This window comes from Nipponia nippon, unplaced genomic scaffold (genome assembly GCF_047370975.1).
Source record: "Nipponia nippon isolate SJK-2023a ecotype South Korea unplaced genomic scaffold, ASM4737097v1 scaffold_7, whole genome shotgun sequence".
In the NCBI taxonomy this organism is placed as follows: Eukaryota; Metazoa; Chordata; class Aves; order Pelecaniformes; family Threskiornithidae; genus Nipponia; species Nipponia nippon.
This window is the reverse complement of record NW_028262391.1, coordinates 9,059,775-9,077,199: the sequence shown is the minus strand read 5'-3', so window position 1 is coordinate 9,077,199 and position 17,425 is coordinate 9,059,775. Positions and strand designations below refer to the sequence as shown.

General features: G+C 40.6%; 1 protein-coding gene across 1 annotated transcript in view; it reads right to left on the bottom strand.

The window, feature by feature from the left end:
* The window catches only part of PLCH1 (phospholipase C eta 1), an 85,848-nt gene that overhangs the window by 30,695 nt on the left and 37,728 nt on the right, over window positions 1-17,425 (bottom strand). Inside the window, exons 3-7 of the mRNA XM_087739172.1 lie at window positions 15,064-15,210; window positions 13,727-13,970; window positions 11,222-11,351; window positions 8,237-8,407; window positions 1,562-1,655 (exon numbers count right to left, since the gene is read on the bottom strand). Of these exons, the coding sequence (XP_087595298.1) occupies window positions 1,562-1,655; window positions 8,237-8,407; window positions 11,222-11,351; window positions 13,727-13,970; window positions 15,064-15,210 (786 nt within the window). The remainder of the gene's footprint in view (window positions 1-1,561; window positions 1,656-8,236; window positions 8,408-11,221; window positions 11,352-13,726; window positions 13,971-15,063; window positions 15,211-17,425) is intronic.

Sequence of the window (17,425 nt, the reverse complement as noted above, 5' to 3'; positions counted from 1 at the left end):
ATGGACCCTTGTGATGGTAACAGGTAAGAGCTATCCTGTTCTGCTCCATCACAAGTGTGATGTCTTGTAAATAAGAGGAAGCACAGGAAATCCCTCAAATACTGGGCAGCAGAAGAGATGTAGGATATGACACCTGCAAGAGTATAGGTTTAGTATTCTGCAGATCTGCCAGGATTTCATGCTACTGTTGATGCCCCACGGGTCCCAAGTTGAGAAGCAATCTTCAGAAGGTAGCAACAGCATCAAGAACAAAACAAAAGAGCACTCTCCTACCAAAGTTAAAGAAACATCTGACAATTTATACAGATCACAGGACAGAAACAAGAGCCAAACTGACATTCTGACTTGGAAGCAAATGCTTTTTTCAAGTTTATTGCTGACACTCAGGTTCTGTCCCAGTGCCACTCTTTTGCGGTAAATAAGCACTACTCCCACTGAAGATACCATGCAGACAAGGTAGCAGCCACCCAAAGGGCTGCACTGCAGCACAAAGAGCAGGGGGGCTCGTGCTAGCCGACTCACTAATCCAGCCAATTTCACTCTAGTTTACAGTTTTCTCTATGCTGCAAGTTTATGTGAGAAGATGGTACTTGGTTTATAACCCTGTAAATCAGACCAGCATCAGAGAAAGTTTTAAAAATACCTCCTTTGAGAATGAGAAACGCAAAATATTTCCAAAGGATAGTGCAAACAATACCAACCCTGAAAGCAACTCAAACATAAAAGAAGCAGCAGTAAGATTAAAAGGAACAGAAACGCTTTCAGAAATATTTTTTAAATGTCACAGCTTGTTCACTTTGCTTTCCTTATTTCAGTTTAACTGCAGTGCTCTAGGTCAGACCGCAAGCTTGGTTAAGATCTGGGAGACCATACCCAGGATTTAAGTACCATCCAAAGGAAGATTTCTTCTTCCCCCACCACCCCAAAAATCACTATGTAAATTATGCTGCTTCATGAAAGCTATCTTCTGGGCAAATTAACACACTACAGCATTTAATCTATTTTGTTCCAACTCAGATTTTGATTTGATACTAAATTTGATTCTGAATAAATACACCATTTACAATTGCTTTAGCAAACAAGGTGAATAAGGTATTAAAACTGAAGGAAAATGCAACTATCCATACTTTATTTCACATAAGCATAAATCAATGGATTGTACAGGAGCAATTCCAGATCTACAGAGACAGAGCAGAATGAAAACTTTGCTTTTATTACTTCAGTTAGAACAAGCTCTAGTATAAAGTACATAGTATAGAATGGTTTATGGTTGTGTTTTACAAATACACACTTAGCAATAAATTCATGCAAGCCTAAGGCATGCACATTAGTGTACGATGGCTACGATGTATTGCTGTATAACACTAGCTGCTAATTCACCCCACCTACTCTCGGTCTCTCCCATGTCTCACAAAAACGTACCTACGCTACTGACTGCTGATCTTCTACGTAACTTTCTACTGCAGTCAAATATTATAAACTACACCAAAATGCTGTTAAAGCATTTCTATTCCACTACAGTATACGAAGACAAAACTAATTTCAAAATCAAAAACTTTACCTTCAATCCCAAGAACATTTTGCTTCTTGTTTTCTTCTGATACTTCAAACTTCTGTATGATGTCAAGACAATATTCTGGCGTCACATTATTCATCTGCACAAAAATAACAGTGTTGGTACACTTCTTAATACCATGTCACCAGCATGTCAAAACCTACTTTAGGCTTCTGGGTCCAGTTGAAAAACCTTATGATCAAACATTGAATTCAGTCAAATATGAATAGGACAGTCAGTAACACCACTGTAAATGGACTTTAAGATTTTGATTTGATTTTTGTCACAAAGTGTTGCACAAGCCTCACGACTCTTACCTTTGAGGAGAAAGAAAATGGAGTGAGAGGTAGTGGTCACTTAAAAGCTGTGTCATTTTAGTTTAAAGATGAAAATTAGCTGTTAAGCATGGTTAATAATAGTTGCACTGGGCAATAGTGCTGAAATGAGAACTATGAAGTTATATTCTTTAATATAATCTACTTAGACATACAAAAAGATCTGGCAGGGTTTGATTTCATTTTCATGCATTTTCCACTTCTGTGATTTCATTACTTCCAAGAGAGTTCACTATAATATACAGGCTTTGAGATAAATAATTAGATTCTGAAATGAAAAACAGCAGTTGCTCTGAAACAAGTAAGAATTTTGTCATCAGCTTCAAATAGCCCACAGCTGAAGTCCTAACTGACTACTGGGGTGAGAGCATCACCACGCACTCATGTTTCCTCTAAAATTAAAGGAAAGATGTAGCTTCCATTCACTCATCTCATCCTTTCTCACCCCCGCCCCCCTTAAGTTGTAGAGAAACAAAGTGAAAACTAAGATTGGGTGTATTTCATTTCCTCCACTAATATCACAGGATGGCAATGAGGACACTAAAACCTTTGGCAGCTTATTTGTACCATTATCCTGTTTACTGTTTGTTCTCTGCATCCTTTGCCAAAGTCAGCTCAAACACCCTGACAGGTGGAGCAGTCTGGAAGTAAAGGAACATGCAGTCCCCTCTCTTAAATAGCGTGTCATCTCTGTTAACATGACTCCTTCAGGCAAAGGCAGGAGTGAGGTTAGTCATCCTGCAGATTACACAATATTTATTGTTTAAATGCGAAAATGGTCCCTCTGTGAACTATTCTCTTACTAATGGAATTCTCTTTCAGATGGCGAAACCAATTCCATTTACTCTGCTCTGTCTGTAGCCTTTGATGAATTTGCACTTTCCATTATTTCCCGTAGCTCAGTATTCCCAGCATCAGCATTCATAAAATCTTCTGGAAGTAGGCTGACTCTCTTGATCTGGTCTTCTCTAAGGACCTGATCCTGCCAAGTGCTGAGGTCCTCCTAAGAAACGTGGATGCCATGACTGACCGTATCTTGTAACGCCTAAAAGGCTACAGCCTAAGTATGAAAAATTATCAGAGGGGAAAAACTAGCCATGTCAACAACAGAAGTATAGTAACAGAAGGCAAGTAAGTGAGCAGTTCAACTCATATGGTGACTCGAGCTGAAAAACTTGGAGATATTTTCCAGCCTTTTTCTCCATCATCCTTCCCTCTGTTTTTTTCTCTTGCACAGGGAAAGCATGGCTCAGCCCATTTTCTTCTCCAAACATTTTATTTATATCTCCTAGCTAAGCCAACAATATGAGACGCCTGCAGGAATTACACAGGATAATAGGAATGCGAACAATTCAGTACAGAAAATAACTGATTATCCTAGCTCAAGTAGATGTTGCTGTTTGATTGCAAACACTATTCATAGCAGGCCCTTCTTCAGCACAAGCTGGCGAGAATTAACTTTTTCATTATCCCACATGGCTCCTTGATGGCTGAGTGGCAGGGTGATTGTATGCTCTAGGAATGAAAATGCCTAATCTAGTCCAAAGCTGCACCTGCTAGGGTAAAGTCCACTGACTTGTGCTTTTGAACTGTAGCTTGAGAGATGACAACTTATGCTACTCATTTAAATTTGTTTTCGTTAAGTTTTAAAGTATTCCACTAAGAATAATATCAAATAGTAATGATCATTATTGATGACTGAGTATTTAGATACATGGATTACTGAAGATGGTCAATAGTGGAACTTCCAAAATCTCTTGGATACGTGGCTGCTTTTTATATTCCTGGTTAAAAGCTTTAATTTTAATGCAGATATGTTCTTTAAGCCATTGAATAACCAATAGACCTTGGTTTTTAAGTAAATGAAATACCAGTTAATTTTCCTAAAATAAGATCCTACAAAAAAAAAGCAACATTATCCCTAATCTTCAGTGCAGAAGTATGAGAAAGAAGAGGGGAATCACTTTTCATTTCAACCGATCTCATTGGAAGCAAGTCAGACAAACCTATTGCCAAAAATCTAGTGCCATCTGAAGCTGCAGCACACTGCAGTGCCAGGTAACGGGAAAGCCCTCTTCTGTCAAAGGCCCACAAACTAAGAATGGGAATTGTTCTCATTTCCCATTCTCATGGGAAAGGAAATAAGAGAAAGGAATGTAAAGTAGACGAGAAGTTAGGAAAAAAAAAGGAAGGAGAAATTAGAAGAGAAGTGCAATGCTAATGACAGGTGTTTCTAGACAGGATGCTCTAACAGTCTAGGCTTTAGGTGTTCATAGTTAATCATTCCATAAGAAAAATCAAAATATAAATAATCAAAGCAAAGACATTCTTCCAATTTCAGTGCAAGATATCGATGTAATATGTCATGACATATCGAGTCACCACATAAATCAGTTATACTGATTATCCTTTTGTGTAAGCATGAGAAAGGCATCAGCTTCCTTTCCAATTGAGAGTTTGTGTTGCCACAATAAGGGCTTTTTGTGGAAAGTAGCAAGGATTGATCAGGCATGATGATCTGGTATTGTCTTCCTTGTCTGATACTAGCAAGCTCCACAGTCTCTCCTCTTTTCCAAGTCCATGTACCAACACTGATATTCTTACAATTTCCTATTCCTTTTGGGATACTGGTTCCTGATATCCTTCAGTACACACTGTTTCAGATCACAGCCTAGCACATACTAACATGCCCTGGCATATACTGTCTCATTATATCCCTTTAAAACTTCTTCCAAGAGAGCAGATACAGTTGTTTCAAAACATTCATTTTCTAAAAGTGTACTTAATCCCCACTTCTTACCACTTTTTGTCATATTTTCACTATTCACCACATCACTAGCTATTTCTGTGATACTGCATAATTAGTGTAGACAAGTAGTAAGAGCAAACTTACTCTCTCAAGCAGGCTTAACTCAAAATGCACTAGCCCATATTGAATAATTAAGGAAAAGCTTTACATAATTATATGTGCATGTTCTGAGGGTGTAACTGTTACAAAATTACTTTCTCTTTAGTTCAGTTGAAATGAGCGGGAGGCATTAATTTTTGCCACCAGTTTCATTTGGGCTGCGTACGGCAGCAGCCATTTTAGAAGATACTGGTTTGGTACCAATACAATGGCATGGTATTAACATTTCCATCTGGTTCCTGTCACTTGGGAGTATGACAGGGCACATCATACAATATGCAGCAGCACTTTCGTGGAGCATGCAGAGAACACTGCTGGAGGCAAGATCTCAGCGGGCTGTCCTTTTTCTCAGGAGAGATGAAAACTGTATTGCAAAGTAACTGATCCGTGGTAAGGCAGCAGGTGGCAAGCAGGGACACAGGAAACCTCACCCTCAGAAAACCAAAACCAAACATTTCAGGTTTGTAACAGCAAAGTAGCCTTGTAACTGTGCAAAACCACCAGCACAAGTGTCAAAGAGGTCTCTGCTATGACTGAAATAAAAGCACTTGATGTGATATGGATACAGCAGAAAGGAGGAGAGAAGGACAGACAGCAATCAGACAACAGCTGCAGGCTGGCTGACCCCCAAACACAGGGCAGCATCGCTATGGGGCTCCCAAGACAGGGGCGGAATAAGGCCATTCACTCTATGATGCAGGTCCAGAGTGGCCAGCAACTACAAAGCTGCTCCTTAACAGGGAAGACTATGTTTGTAGAGCCTATTTCACCCATGCCCCACTACCCAAAGACAAGTATGAGACAAGCTCTGTCAGTCAAAAGAGCCTGGAGATCCTGCTGTGGAAGCAATCTGTCATTTAGCAGGAGACCAGTTTCTGGGGAGGACCAACTCAGGCATCGATACTGGTTTATTAGGAGGGCCATCCCATAGGGACAACCCTCAGGCATGCAGACGTGACTGGACATCCAGGGATGTTCCTCCCTCACAGCCACTTGTGCTAAGAGGACTGCAGAACCAGGAGTCATTCCAGGAAACCAGCCTAATTTGTGCTCTTCTGACATTTGAAGCCATATAATTGCAATTTCAATAGCAATGAGCTGAGTTTAAGTGCACCTAAGGGGAAGTAATCTGATTCGCGAGCTCTGGGATGAAGGCAACAGGGAGTTTTCCTGAAGAAAGAACCCAGCTTAGCAACGTAACAAAAAACCCAAGCCTCTTTTGTTCTGTCCTCAGGCTGCAGAATATTTAAAAGTCTTGCCAAAAGAGTAGCAGATGGAGTTGGACAGACTGTCCACAGATTTCCAAGCAGCCAGACAAGAGCAAAAATGAAATGCTGTTTGGTCGAAGGCACTCGAGAGCTGCATTATGATTTGAACCACTCTCTGCTTTTGAAGGCAATCCTGCCTTACCCTAGGACATTGTTATCACGTCTGTGTTCTGAAAACATTAAGGGTAAACCTGCTCTAACACTGTTACTAGTAGGAAGAGGCAAAGAAAGTGCTAGGTGCTTCTAAACTACACGGCCAAGAGGTTGATCTACAGGAGATCATGCTTTTACTCTTTTTATTGTTTTTGGAATAATGTTGAGCAGAGCATTTATAGCCGATAGCCCTGTCCACATTCAGCATTTTGAGTAGTGTGTAGACAGAGAAAAGGATGCAGTATGCCAGACTTGACAGTCAACTTGTTTTTTCTGCTGCATCAGTAGTTTCATAATGTCCTTGTGCACCCACAAAGACAGCTCTTCTGCCTCTTTCACATGTTTTTCTTCCTGCTCCAAGTCCCTGAGTGCCCTCTCATACCACAGCTCTTCAGCTGTTCCTGGGCATTTCAGCATCTCCATGAACATGTCCTCCCTGGAGCACTTCTTTGCTTTCTCATCATTGTCAACCTTGCTGCTGCTGCTGCCTTCAAGGGTGCTCCACTGAAAGGCACTCAAGTAGAAGGCAGTGATTAAAAAGGAAACAAAGGAAAAACCAGTGAGCTCAAAAGACTTAGGGCATTACCATAAAGGGAAAAAGATAAAAACATTTTGTGCTTTAAAGTTGTAATTAGCAGAATTGCCAGGACCAGATTGCTTGCAAGAATCTGTGTGTTGAGGCTATCACAGCGAGATCAGTGACATGGTAGTGCTCCATGTTTCAAGGGGGAAGGAAGGAAGAACCGGGGAGTCCTATGTGCCAGGGAATTGCCCCAGTGGCCAACAAGGGGAAATTCAGCAACAAAATAGCACAGATTGTTGATATTTTATGCTAGGTATAACTCAGAAAAAGCAGTCATCACAGGCAGGATCCCAGAATGGCACAGGAGATTATCCAATGATTGCAGGCAAAACACAGCATCTATACCCAGGAAACTCAAGTAGGTCTGGATGTTAGCATTTCATTTCGTGAGGTTGTTTTGGAGCAATATTCTGCAAGGATGCATGGGGTGAGCAAACAATCCAGGACCAATTGCCAGAAGCAAACAAGAGTCCTAGAGATCACAAGGTTCCTTCCGTGCTCCTCACTGTCCAGTGTACAAGTTCTCTCCATGGGTTCCAAAGATAATTTCTGTAGTAATTCAGTCTCTTCCAAGATGGGCATGAAAATCTCCACTGGTGCCACATCTTTAGGAATGGCTAGATTTTTTTGTTCAGCAAGTTTGTTCATAAGCACATTAGGGGAAAATCTCCGATCTTGACCCAACTTTGCTTCTTAAGTTACTTAGGCTGCTTTTAATTTTTTTTTTTTTTTTTTAATTCCTTATCATTGTGCTGTTCTTGTGGTTCCCTGAGCCTAGAAGTCCAGCCTTCAGATGTGAAATTTTATTTGTGCAAGTCCCACACATCTGTGAGGAATGACGCCTGGAAACCAGACCTTCCTGAAGAAAAATTGGGAAAGAAGGCAGAAGGGGGAAAAAAAGAATAGGATCCAGGACACCTTACCCTCAAGCTAGGTTAGTGCAATATCTCACTTTGTATTACATAGTTTGATCTTCTTATTTTGTCATGTGTTTCCAGCTTTAAAACATATCATGTATCATCCTAATTTAGGGTATATCTGCCAAGATCTTTACTCATGAAAAGCATCTCCTGGAACTATCAACGTCCTGCCCCAACACCAATAAACAATCCAGACAAGCTATGAAAGAGAAAGCAACCATGCTAAGACAGAAGATAGTCAGCTGTAACTAAGAAGTGTGAATGTTACCTGAATGCCATTATAAACTAACAAACATTAACCACATTGCCCTACACTTGCCTTTCCTCTACCACAGTCTGAAAAAGTTCAAACTCTTTCTAGAACCATTTAAAAAACAATAAAGCATTTAGATTTCTTTTTTGTTACATCTGCTCTTTCCCCCCCTGCCCCAAGCTAAACTTTTCCATAAAATTCTTTCCCTATACTTGAATGTATTTGTATGTACAAATACATGGGTGCATAGTATTCCCATACCTTTTGTTCCACCTTTAGAAACTGAGCAAGTTCTTCAACAGTGAGGTGATCCTTCTTGTCACTGTAGCTTAGGAGCAATAAGTAGAGATCGCGACGTAAGGACATCATCTTGTAAAACACAGAAAATTCTTCAAAATTTAGGGTTCCTTGGTTCTCATCTGTGTCTGCTTCCTAAGAGATAAAGACACTCAGGTAAGCATGCTAAACACTGATAAATTCAGGGAACAAAGCAGAACAGGATTTATGTACACAAATATAAATTTAATAAATTCTGGTCTGCAAGATTCTGTTCAGACTCAAATCCTAGTAGGCTAAAATAACTGCAAAATTATAATACCATCTATTGGACTTTTTGGTGAAAACAGTTACTACACTAAAGCCACAGGTTCCCTATGAAAGTCTCAGTTCCATCTCTAGTTTTGAATTTGTTTCCCATGTAAAGGGGCTCATCCTGGGCTTTATTCTGATCTCTGTTACTCTCCTCTATGCCTTGCAGTTATCCTGGATTAAAACATAGCAAGGAACATAATAATTTCACCCTGTGGCTTCCTCTAACCACAGAGTCTGACATTTTAAGACATTCAGGACAATACCACAGCCCTAGATTTATGTTAATTCAAACTGCAACACTCTCAGCCCCCTGTCAGCACTCTGTAGTGGGGACAAGTCTGCAGCAGCAATAAGACTCCACACCAAAATATATGCCCAATGGCCCCAGTCTTGATGGCAGGTTTGTTTTTTTTTATCCTCAGAGGTAGTTAAGAGAAGAAAACAGTACTTAACACATGTTAATACAAGCTTTTTACTGTGAACATCTGCCTAAGAGGATTGCTTTGGATTTTCAAAACAAAGAATATATTCTGGAGAACTGCTGTCAAACATTATATAGGTCTCCATGAAAAACAAACTTCAGGGAAGCTACAACTCTTGCTAAGTTTGAGGCTGTAAGCAGATAACGGAGACAAAGTGAAATAAATGTTTACAAATGTGCTATTTTTCCCAGGAATAACATCCTTCATTCATAGCTGTATATAGTGGTTTTTTTCTCTGTAGTTATAAACCCCCTTGCCATTCCCAAGTCATGTTCTGTTAAAAACGGTGCTTTCTTCTGTTCAGGTCAGAACGCCACCTGTGCAGGGTCCTTTTAACACTAACTTGGCTTTGAACCTGTTGGCTTGTCTCTACACTGGTACACCAAATACAAGTTCTTCTCCGGATGGAGGGTATCACTTCTTCCTTCCCAAGAAAGATCTTCCAGTGGGTGCTCAGCCTCACTTCTCTTGAAGAGAAGCTTGTCTAATAGCAGATGCAATGAACACATCTCTGGCCTGTTTGCTCTCCAAGGATCCAGTTTTACTTTCCCTTCATGTAAATCTGCACTTAACTTTGAAGCATCTCTTAGAACAGGAACCGATCTTTACACCAGTGACTCCTAGTACGTACACGCAACTAAAGTAGCATCTATTCCCAGATGCAGGACCTGGACTGCTTCATAAGCCTGGCCATGCCCATGGAGCCACAGGTGCTCCCCCAAGCTGGGGGCTGTTTGTGCTGTGTCCAAAACCGTAACACCAAGTCACACAAACACCGCCACTGGAGCAGATCAAGTGCAAGAACAGTGCAGAGCAGCTAGATGTAGGGCTAAGGATTTGTCCCAGAGTTACTTTGCCATTCCCTTTATCCTGCATTAAGTCCTGGAAGTCCATAGGACTGCTAGCACAAAGCATTGCTCGTGGGGCAAGGCCTTTAGGATTGAGCCCTGAATGACTAACAGTAAACAAACCTTCAGCACTCCTTTTATATTCGACCTTAATAACTTTAACCATGCCTGTGAGGTCTAGGATATTAACTTGGGTATAGGCTGGCAGCAACTGCAACAAAATAAAAAAAAAGTAAACCAGTTTATTTTTAACCAAATGTTGCTCCTGATTATACAAAGGCTGACGGTTGCTAGAGTGCCCTACTTCATTACTAGACACTTTAAAAGTGCCAAGTGAACTACATTTTCTTCCTCTCAGTACATGGCTTCACAACTCTCTGCCTCTCCTGCAGCAGTCAACAATATCAGCGAAACCCAAGGATCTCAGGGAGCTGCATTTCATTACTCCTTGTTAGTGCTACTGTCATCTGAGCTATAAACTCAGATCTCAGCAAGTAAGCAGAGAAGAAAATAATTCCCAGATATGTGGTGTCGAATAGGATTTTAAATCATTTTATACCTACTACATATCTTAAATGACATTTCTAATTTGTGGGAACAAGTACAAGCCAAATTCACCTCCATAACCCAACCCCACCAGTTTCCACACTTCTCAAGTCTTTGCGGACTAACTTATACTCTATAGATATACCTCCAATGCAGATTTTATGCCAAACAAAACACTTTTGACCATAGAAGATTCTTCAACTTCCCCATGTTTTAGAGCAAACCAGCTTTTGGCTGGTACTGTTTTTGAAGAATTAAGAAAATTTTATTATGCTCTCCACTATGTCCTTGGCTCATCTTTCCTTTCCTACACTAAACACTAGGGTGGCAAGTGGTAGCTATTTTCAGACAACAGAAGGAAAAAATTGATTCTGGCTAAGTAAGAGGAAGTTGTTAAAAAACCCAACTAATTACTTTCATAAAGCTAGCTTGTATTAAACAATTTTCCATAAAGGAAATGAAAAAGGATTTCAATAGAAACAGAGTAACTTCATTGTCCATCGATGCCAGCATAGAACAACTCAGTTCACAGAAATGAAAACAATAATGCATCTGAAAAAGTAATATTAATAAATTGTCTTCTGTGTGGTTCATGTCGTTAAAACAATGTTCTGATGCATCTTCGTCTACAAAAAGGTAAGACCTGGAAAAGGTCTGTGAGGTCTTGGAAAGGACAGAGTTTAAGTCCCAACTTGCAGATCCTATTCTGGATCTGTCCAGAAATAGACCGTAGTGCCACTGTCTTGCCACGACAAGGCTGTGTGTTAGAGGCCACCAACCTGAAACATCTGCCGGACCTTCCTGCGGGGCAGGTTAACATTTAGTTTATGCATCAGCTGGTGGATCTCTTCAATATTCAGCAGGCCATCTCCATTCTTGTCAGCCTCCTCAAAGGTCTGTTTGACCCAGCTGCAAACATGTCAAGGAAAGGTAGGAGAGGGCGATTTCCTCACAGAGGAGGGAGGCAGAGGGGCTAGGCAGGTAAGGGACAAGACTCGAACTCAGGAGAACAAGACCCTGACCCACCTCTTCTGGGCAGGTGGATAATTCCCCTTAGCAGAGGACCTTAACACCTTCCAGGGAGTAGATCTGAGCATTATTCAATCCAGCCTTCACAAACATGTCTTTTTCAAGTCAGCGTCTCTGGGATAAACACTTAAATTAAGACTTCCCACAGCCTGCATTACAGCTATGGAGGTACACCATGCAATAAAGTCATTGATGGCAAAGATCTGGTGCTATCTGCATGGTCCTCCCCACACTTATGTCAAATCAAAGCATTTTTACTACTATATGCCTTCTGGTACAATTTGTTATTGTACCTCCTACCTGGTGCAACTAAGACTGTTGACTTCCATGGAGTTATATCTGAGGGCTATTGGTTTCATGACTTGACTCAAAGGAATCAAGCTCAATAGCCATCTGTATCAGGGATGACATTAATCTAGTGCAAGAGGATGGAATAAGGAAGACACTGTGAAATCAGTCCAAGTACATTATTATCAGCCTATGGTTTCCACAAGAACCTCATTAAAAATTAACCACTCTTGTTTTTCCATGCTCTCTCCTCCAAGACTGCCACACAGTTCTTCCATCTGTATATTTGTAACTCTTCCATCTCTGGACAACTTCTTTGTCCACTACTTTCTCTCTGATATCTCTGCCCTCACCTTGTGCCACACCTTCCACACAGCAGGAACAACTTCATAGAATCATAATTTGCACAGAGAAAATGGATAACACTCATACATTTGCTGTTTCTTCCCTCACAAGGACAAAATGTCATCAAATAAAGCTAGCAGCTATCAAATTCAGAAAACAAGAGGTGATTCCTCACACAGCATATGGCTCATCTCTAACATAACCTTTTTGAGGATGTTCTGCGGGTTTACGTGGGTTTGAGGTGACACTGAACCAGTTTTGTCCCCCTGCCCTTGCTACAGTTTCATTCAAATGCTTAAAACCAGTACTGGTTTATGACAATTATTTACAGCTAGGTTCACAATACTAGCCCTGTTGTGCTCTCATTTCTGCTACTAGCTTCTCCCTCTGAGAATGTACTCTAAGTTTTCAAATATTGCTGGGCTTACTCTGATACCTTCTTCCACTTCTCCCTTCATTCTGCTTGAACTTCTCCACTTTCTAACCAGTACCTTTTACCCCCTCTTTGCACATATACCCCTTTGCAGCTTTTGCTAAGTTCTTACAGTAGTTGGAACGGGTACAGGGTCATTTTGTCTGCAGTCTCCCAGCTGCCACATTTGATAATACAAACAAGAGACTTGAAGTGATGTTTCACCAGTAGAGAACACAGAGCAGCTCGGAAAAGTCATGGATAAATATAGCAAGCTGAGTATGTGTGCAACAGAGCATGCAATATATCCCCCAAATGGATCTGGGCCTATCTTGTATCAGAATTAAACACTGAAAATATAAATCAGAAATATCTGAAGTGTGTATATTCTCCAGAAGGAGTATTTACATGTGACCACTGTAGACTTCTGTGTGGCAGAAGAGACATGTTACAGTTTTAATCAAGATGGGTTTGTTGGTTTCGTGTTTTTCCTTTTTTTTTTAGGGAAGAGCGTTCTTTGTATTTAACATACTAGTCAGCACTGTTGTGAAAGAAACCACATCAAGAAAATATTCAATGGACATGATCATTACAAGCTCATTTTGGTTACTAGGCTACAACAAACATTTAAGGAGCTTTAGAGATTTGTGCTTCTGACAATCAATAGAGGCTGAGAAGTATACACAGATATCAGAGATGGCCAGATATCAGAGATGGCCAGGAGTTACTAGTCAGTTTACTGAAAGACTCTCAAAAACGTTAGGGTTTCACCTGTGCAGAAGCTAACAAATTCAAGTTTTCAATTAGTAATATCTTGAAAACAGTGTCTTCTAATGAACCTTGCAATTTGCAGCAGAAGAAAAGCACAGTTGGGCACACAGAAGATGACAGAAATCCTGAAATCATGCTGGGGTTAGTATTTACTGAGATAACTAGAAATGACTGTTTTAACCCTTCAATAAGAATTTTACTAACAAAATGCAAGACTTCCCTGACTTCAATGGAGTTAATCCAGTCCCTAAGGCACAGCTGAGGTTTTATTGCACAGGTAAGTGTCCATGTCAAACCCATAACTCAAGTTTCCATTGCAATGAATAGTAAGGTTTTTAGTCACTTAACACGAGATGAAAGGACACCCTAGGCTGAAGTCACAAAAAACAAGCCAGAAATACTGAATCAGACGCTGGAGCTCAGGCTCATAAAAGGATACTGATCGTGTGTTCTCTGTCGCTTAGCGAGAGAGTCCTCATCACTTATTCCAGCCATCAAATATTTCAATCCTGTGATCCAGGTGCGAGCTTCCTCTGGGTTGGATGTAATCAGATCCAGTGACTCCATGTGGTTGCCATGGTAAATGGTAAAGCAACAGCTTGGGTCAAAGTTCCCCTCCGCATGGCGGTGGAAGATTTCAGACTGCCGGCCTTCGGTGACTTTGTAAATGGAATCGATGACAACTGCGGGGAAAAAGGGAAAACAAAAATAGACATGCTTGGATATCTACCCAATTTCTTTCTGCTTTCGAGCAATTCTGAATTATTCGGGCTAAAAGTCATTAAACATTTTTTAATACTACATCTTCACATCCACAAGGGCTTTTTGATTTCAAGGCTTACCCTTGCTCTGGCCATGCCATTTGCACAGTACAGGTGCCTCAATGGCAGGCCAGTGCAGGTACAGGCAGGTTACAGCAAAGCTCTTTGAGTGCTCCCTGATACATCAGACTGTAGGCTACTCAAGGGGGAGCACGAGGAGACAGATGCCAAGAGTCTTCCATTAATCAGTGAAACACTGTGTAGTTCCAAAGGGACTGGACCCACCACAGCTGTGCTTTCTACAGCAGGAAGACAGGGATACCCATCGCTGTGCTAGGGTAACACGGCTCCCAGTGCCATGGCTCCAAACAGCTATGCTGTTCAACACAGCAGCTCTTAGCCACTGCACACTGGCCCAAAAACATCAACTGTTACTATCTGTAGCCTTTCCAACTGCTTGTTTTTAACCTCAAGCCTCTGTGACAGTTCTGTGAATTTCTAGTCCATATTTTATTCAATAAGCCACTAATTTGAATTTCCAATTTAAAACAGTGCGGCAGGAACAGTATCAATGAGAAATAATGCTACACAATAACTTCAAGATGTAATAATGCCTAAAGAAAATTATCACAGTTAAGATGAAGAAATCTCAATCTAAACTTTTCTAGGTTCTGTATTTAAATTTGTGATGATTTTAAATTTCATTGAAAAGAGTTCAGCATAGTTTGTTATCAAGTCACTCTTCAGTTTGCTCATAATTCATATAAACTCATGGAAAATGTTGACATCTGACTGAATTACACTCCCCTTCCTTTCATAATCTTGAACTTTTAGTAGGTGTTTAAACTCTGTTCACACACTTGAAAACCTTCATGTAAGTATCACATCACATTTAAAATAAGCATCAAAAAGCATTTATTTAATTGATCGAAAAAATACTGTTCAGTTTTATCTCTGTAATTCACATTCTAATACTGAACTGCCCAAGAAATTAAAAGAAATATTAGAAGTTTACTTTTTGCCTTTTCGCTTTTTCTGGACGGTCTCCATCGGATGCAGGTCCTGTGCTCATCCAGGTAGAAGAGACGAACTAGCCCTTTGGTTCCGCTCTTCAGCTTAACCATCTGAGTCCCAGACTGCATAACACTCATGCATCTTTCAACTGCAAAGCAGAACAGAATAAATTCAACTAAATGGCCATCTGATTCCACTAATAAAATTACCTATTGCCTTTCCAACATCTGCCAAGCATATAAATTTTTTTATTTGCACCTTTAGTGACAGGAACTAGTAATTGCTGTGTAAGAGACATACTATTTCTGATTTGCAACTAGCTTCTCCACACAGAAGAAAAAAGAAAATAATCTGTCAAAGCACCTTCACGACAAAGGAGGCAAAGAAAACGTTACCATGTATTGAAGGAAAATATTTTACAGTTGTTCCATGCTTACTTCCTTTAAATATTTTTTATATTATTATACACAGTACTGTAATTTTAAACCAGCACTCTGCAAATTTTGAATGGTGAGATTATCATTCAAACTCCACTTTCCTTTGGGCTCAGTAATCCTTTAGTTTATATCTTGTGCTTTTGATACTGTTAGAACTGTTAGCAGAATTATAAATACACAATCCCTTCTCCCTACTAGACACATTTACACCCTCTCCATCCTGCTACTAAATTTCAGTCACATACTGTGATGACTTCCTTCTACCCACCCATCCCATCCGGGATGATAAGGCTTTGTTTCTCCATGTTTTGACTAAAACACACCCAATCTCTTCCATTTCATCTCACATCTTCCCTCCTACAGTCTTCCAAACACTAGGATCAAGACATTTCCTCTTGATCTCAGTATATATCTATGCTCTTAAATTACCTTCTCCTATTTTTATCCATTCACAGTCTTTCCTCACTTGATATCACTCCAAATTCACCTCCCAGATGATTTGTTTACACTCTGGCTGGCTCCCAAATACTATTTGGGTCTATCTTTATTTCTTCTTATCGCCCTTTCTTCTCTTTACCACTTCTCTCTTCAGTACTCTTCTTGATACCACAACAAAGACTAATACACTACTCCTCTGGGCCAGGAGCTAGGATTTATTTTCTCAGCTGCTAAACAGCTCCTTAGCTCCCACAGCAAGTGGCACAAGCAGCACAAGCAGCAGTGGACTCAGCACCAGCGGACTCAGCACCAGCTGAAAGCCCACAGTGCTCCCATATGCCAAAGCACATTGTGGTGGCCCTGCTCAGCTCACCTCCATGGCAGAAGTGTGGCCAGAACATGTCTTCCAGCAGAGACCCACACAACCCTGAGGCCATCAGTGAAGAACAAGCCTGCTGCTCCTTACAAAGCACCTCTGGGTCAGCCACAGGCAGAGCAGCATCCTAACCATTACTCAAACATGGGGCAAACAGCCGTTGTTGCTGGACCAGCTTCCCCCGGCTCCCTCGCACAAACCCCTTTTTGTTGGCAAGCCAAACTCCACATCAAACAACTGCATCAGTAGCGGTGTTTTTGCTGAGTTGTTGTCTTTCTTGGAGGAATGAGAGGACTCAGGTTGAGCTGAACAGAACCAAACTCTTCTGAAAGCACCACAGCTGTGCATGAGTGAAATAAATTTGTCCTTTATTATGTCCATAAATATGTGGCCTTCTCTGAATCATCACACATACTTAATGAATGGGTGGGTTTGGAAGTGCTTTAAGATGAGCCAGAAGAGTGACATAAATCAAGCCATCAAGATGTTACACAGTATCCACACGTTGACTTTGGCAGTTTTAACTTGCATCTACCTGAAGATGCACAAAGTACAAGGAAGCCAAGCCTTTACACCACGACGGATGGAAAACTCAGAACCTTAAAGAAGAAAGATTAGCTGAAGCAAAAATAAGTCTCTAAGACTTACTATGTACATACACACACACCTTCTCTTGGCAGACTAAGCTTTTCACTTTGGAACTGAGTTTAGATCAAGTGTGCCTTGGGTTCATAACTAACAAACAAACAAGAATTGTCCTCCAGCACAAAAATAAGGCTCTCCATAAGAAAAGGTTGTACCAGTGTGTGTAGATACACAAGTTTGAACTGCTGCATTAGCCTGGCATACAAACTGCATGCACATTTTTATTTCACTATTAGAGTGATTGATTGCAACAGGGTTTTAGCTCAGGAAAAGGTTTAGCAACAAGCTACTCAACACAGAAAATCTGCTTCTTTGCACCTAAGCCTATCAGTTATTAACAAAAGTCTTACAAAAATAACTCATTCTCACATAAGTCTTTCTATTATGATCAGATCAGTTGTCATAGGGGGAAAAAAAAAAACCAACAAACTAGTTTCACTAAGATGTTGTTGAGGACCGCTAGCAAA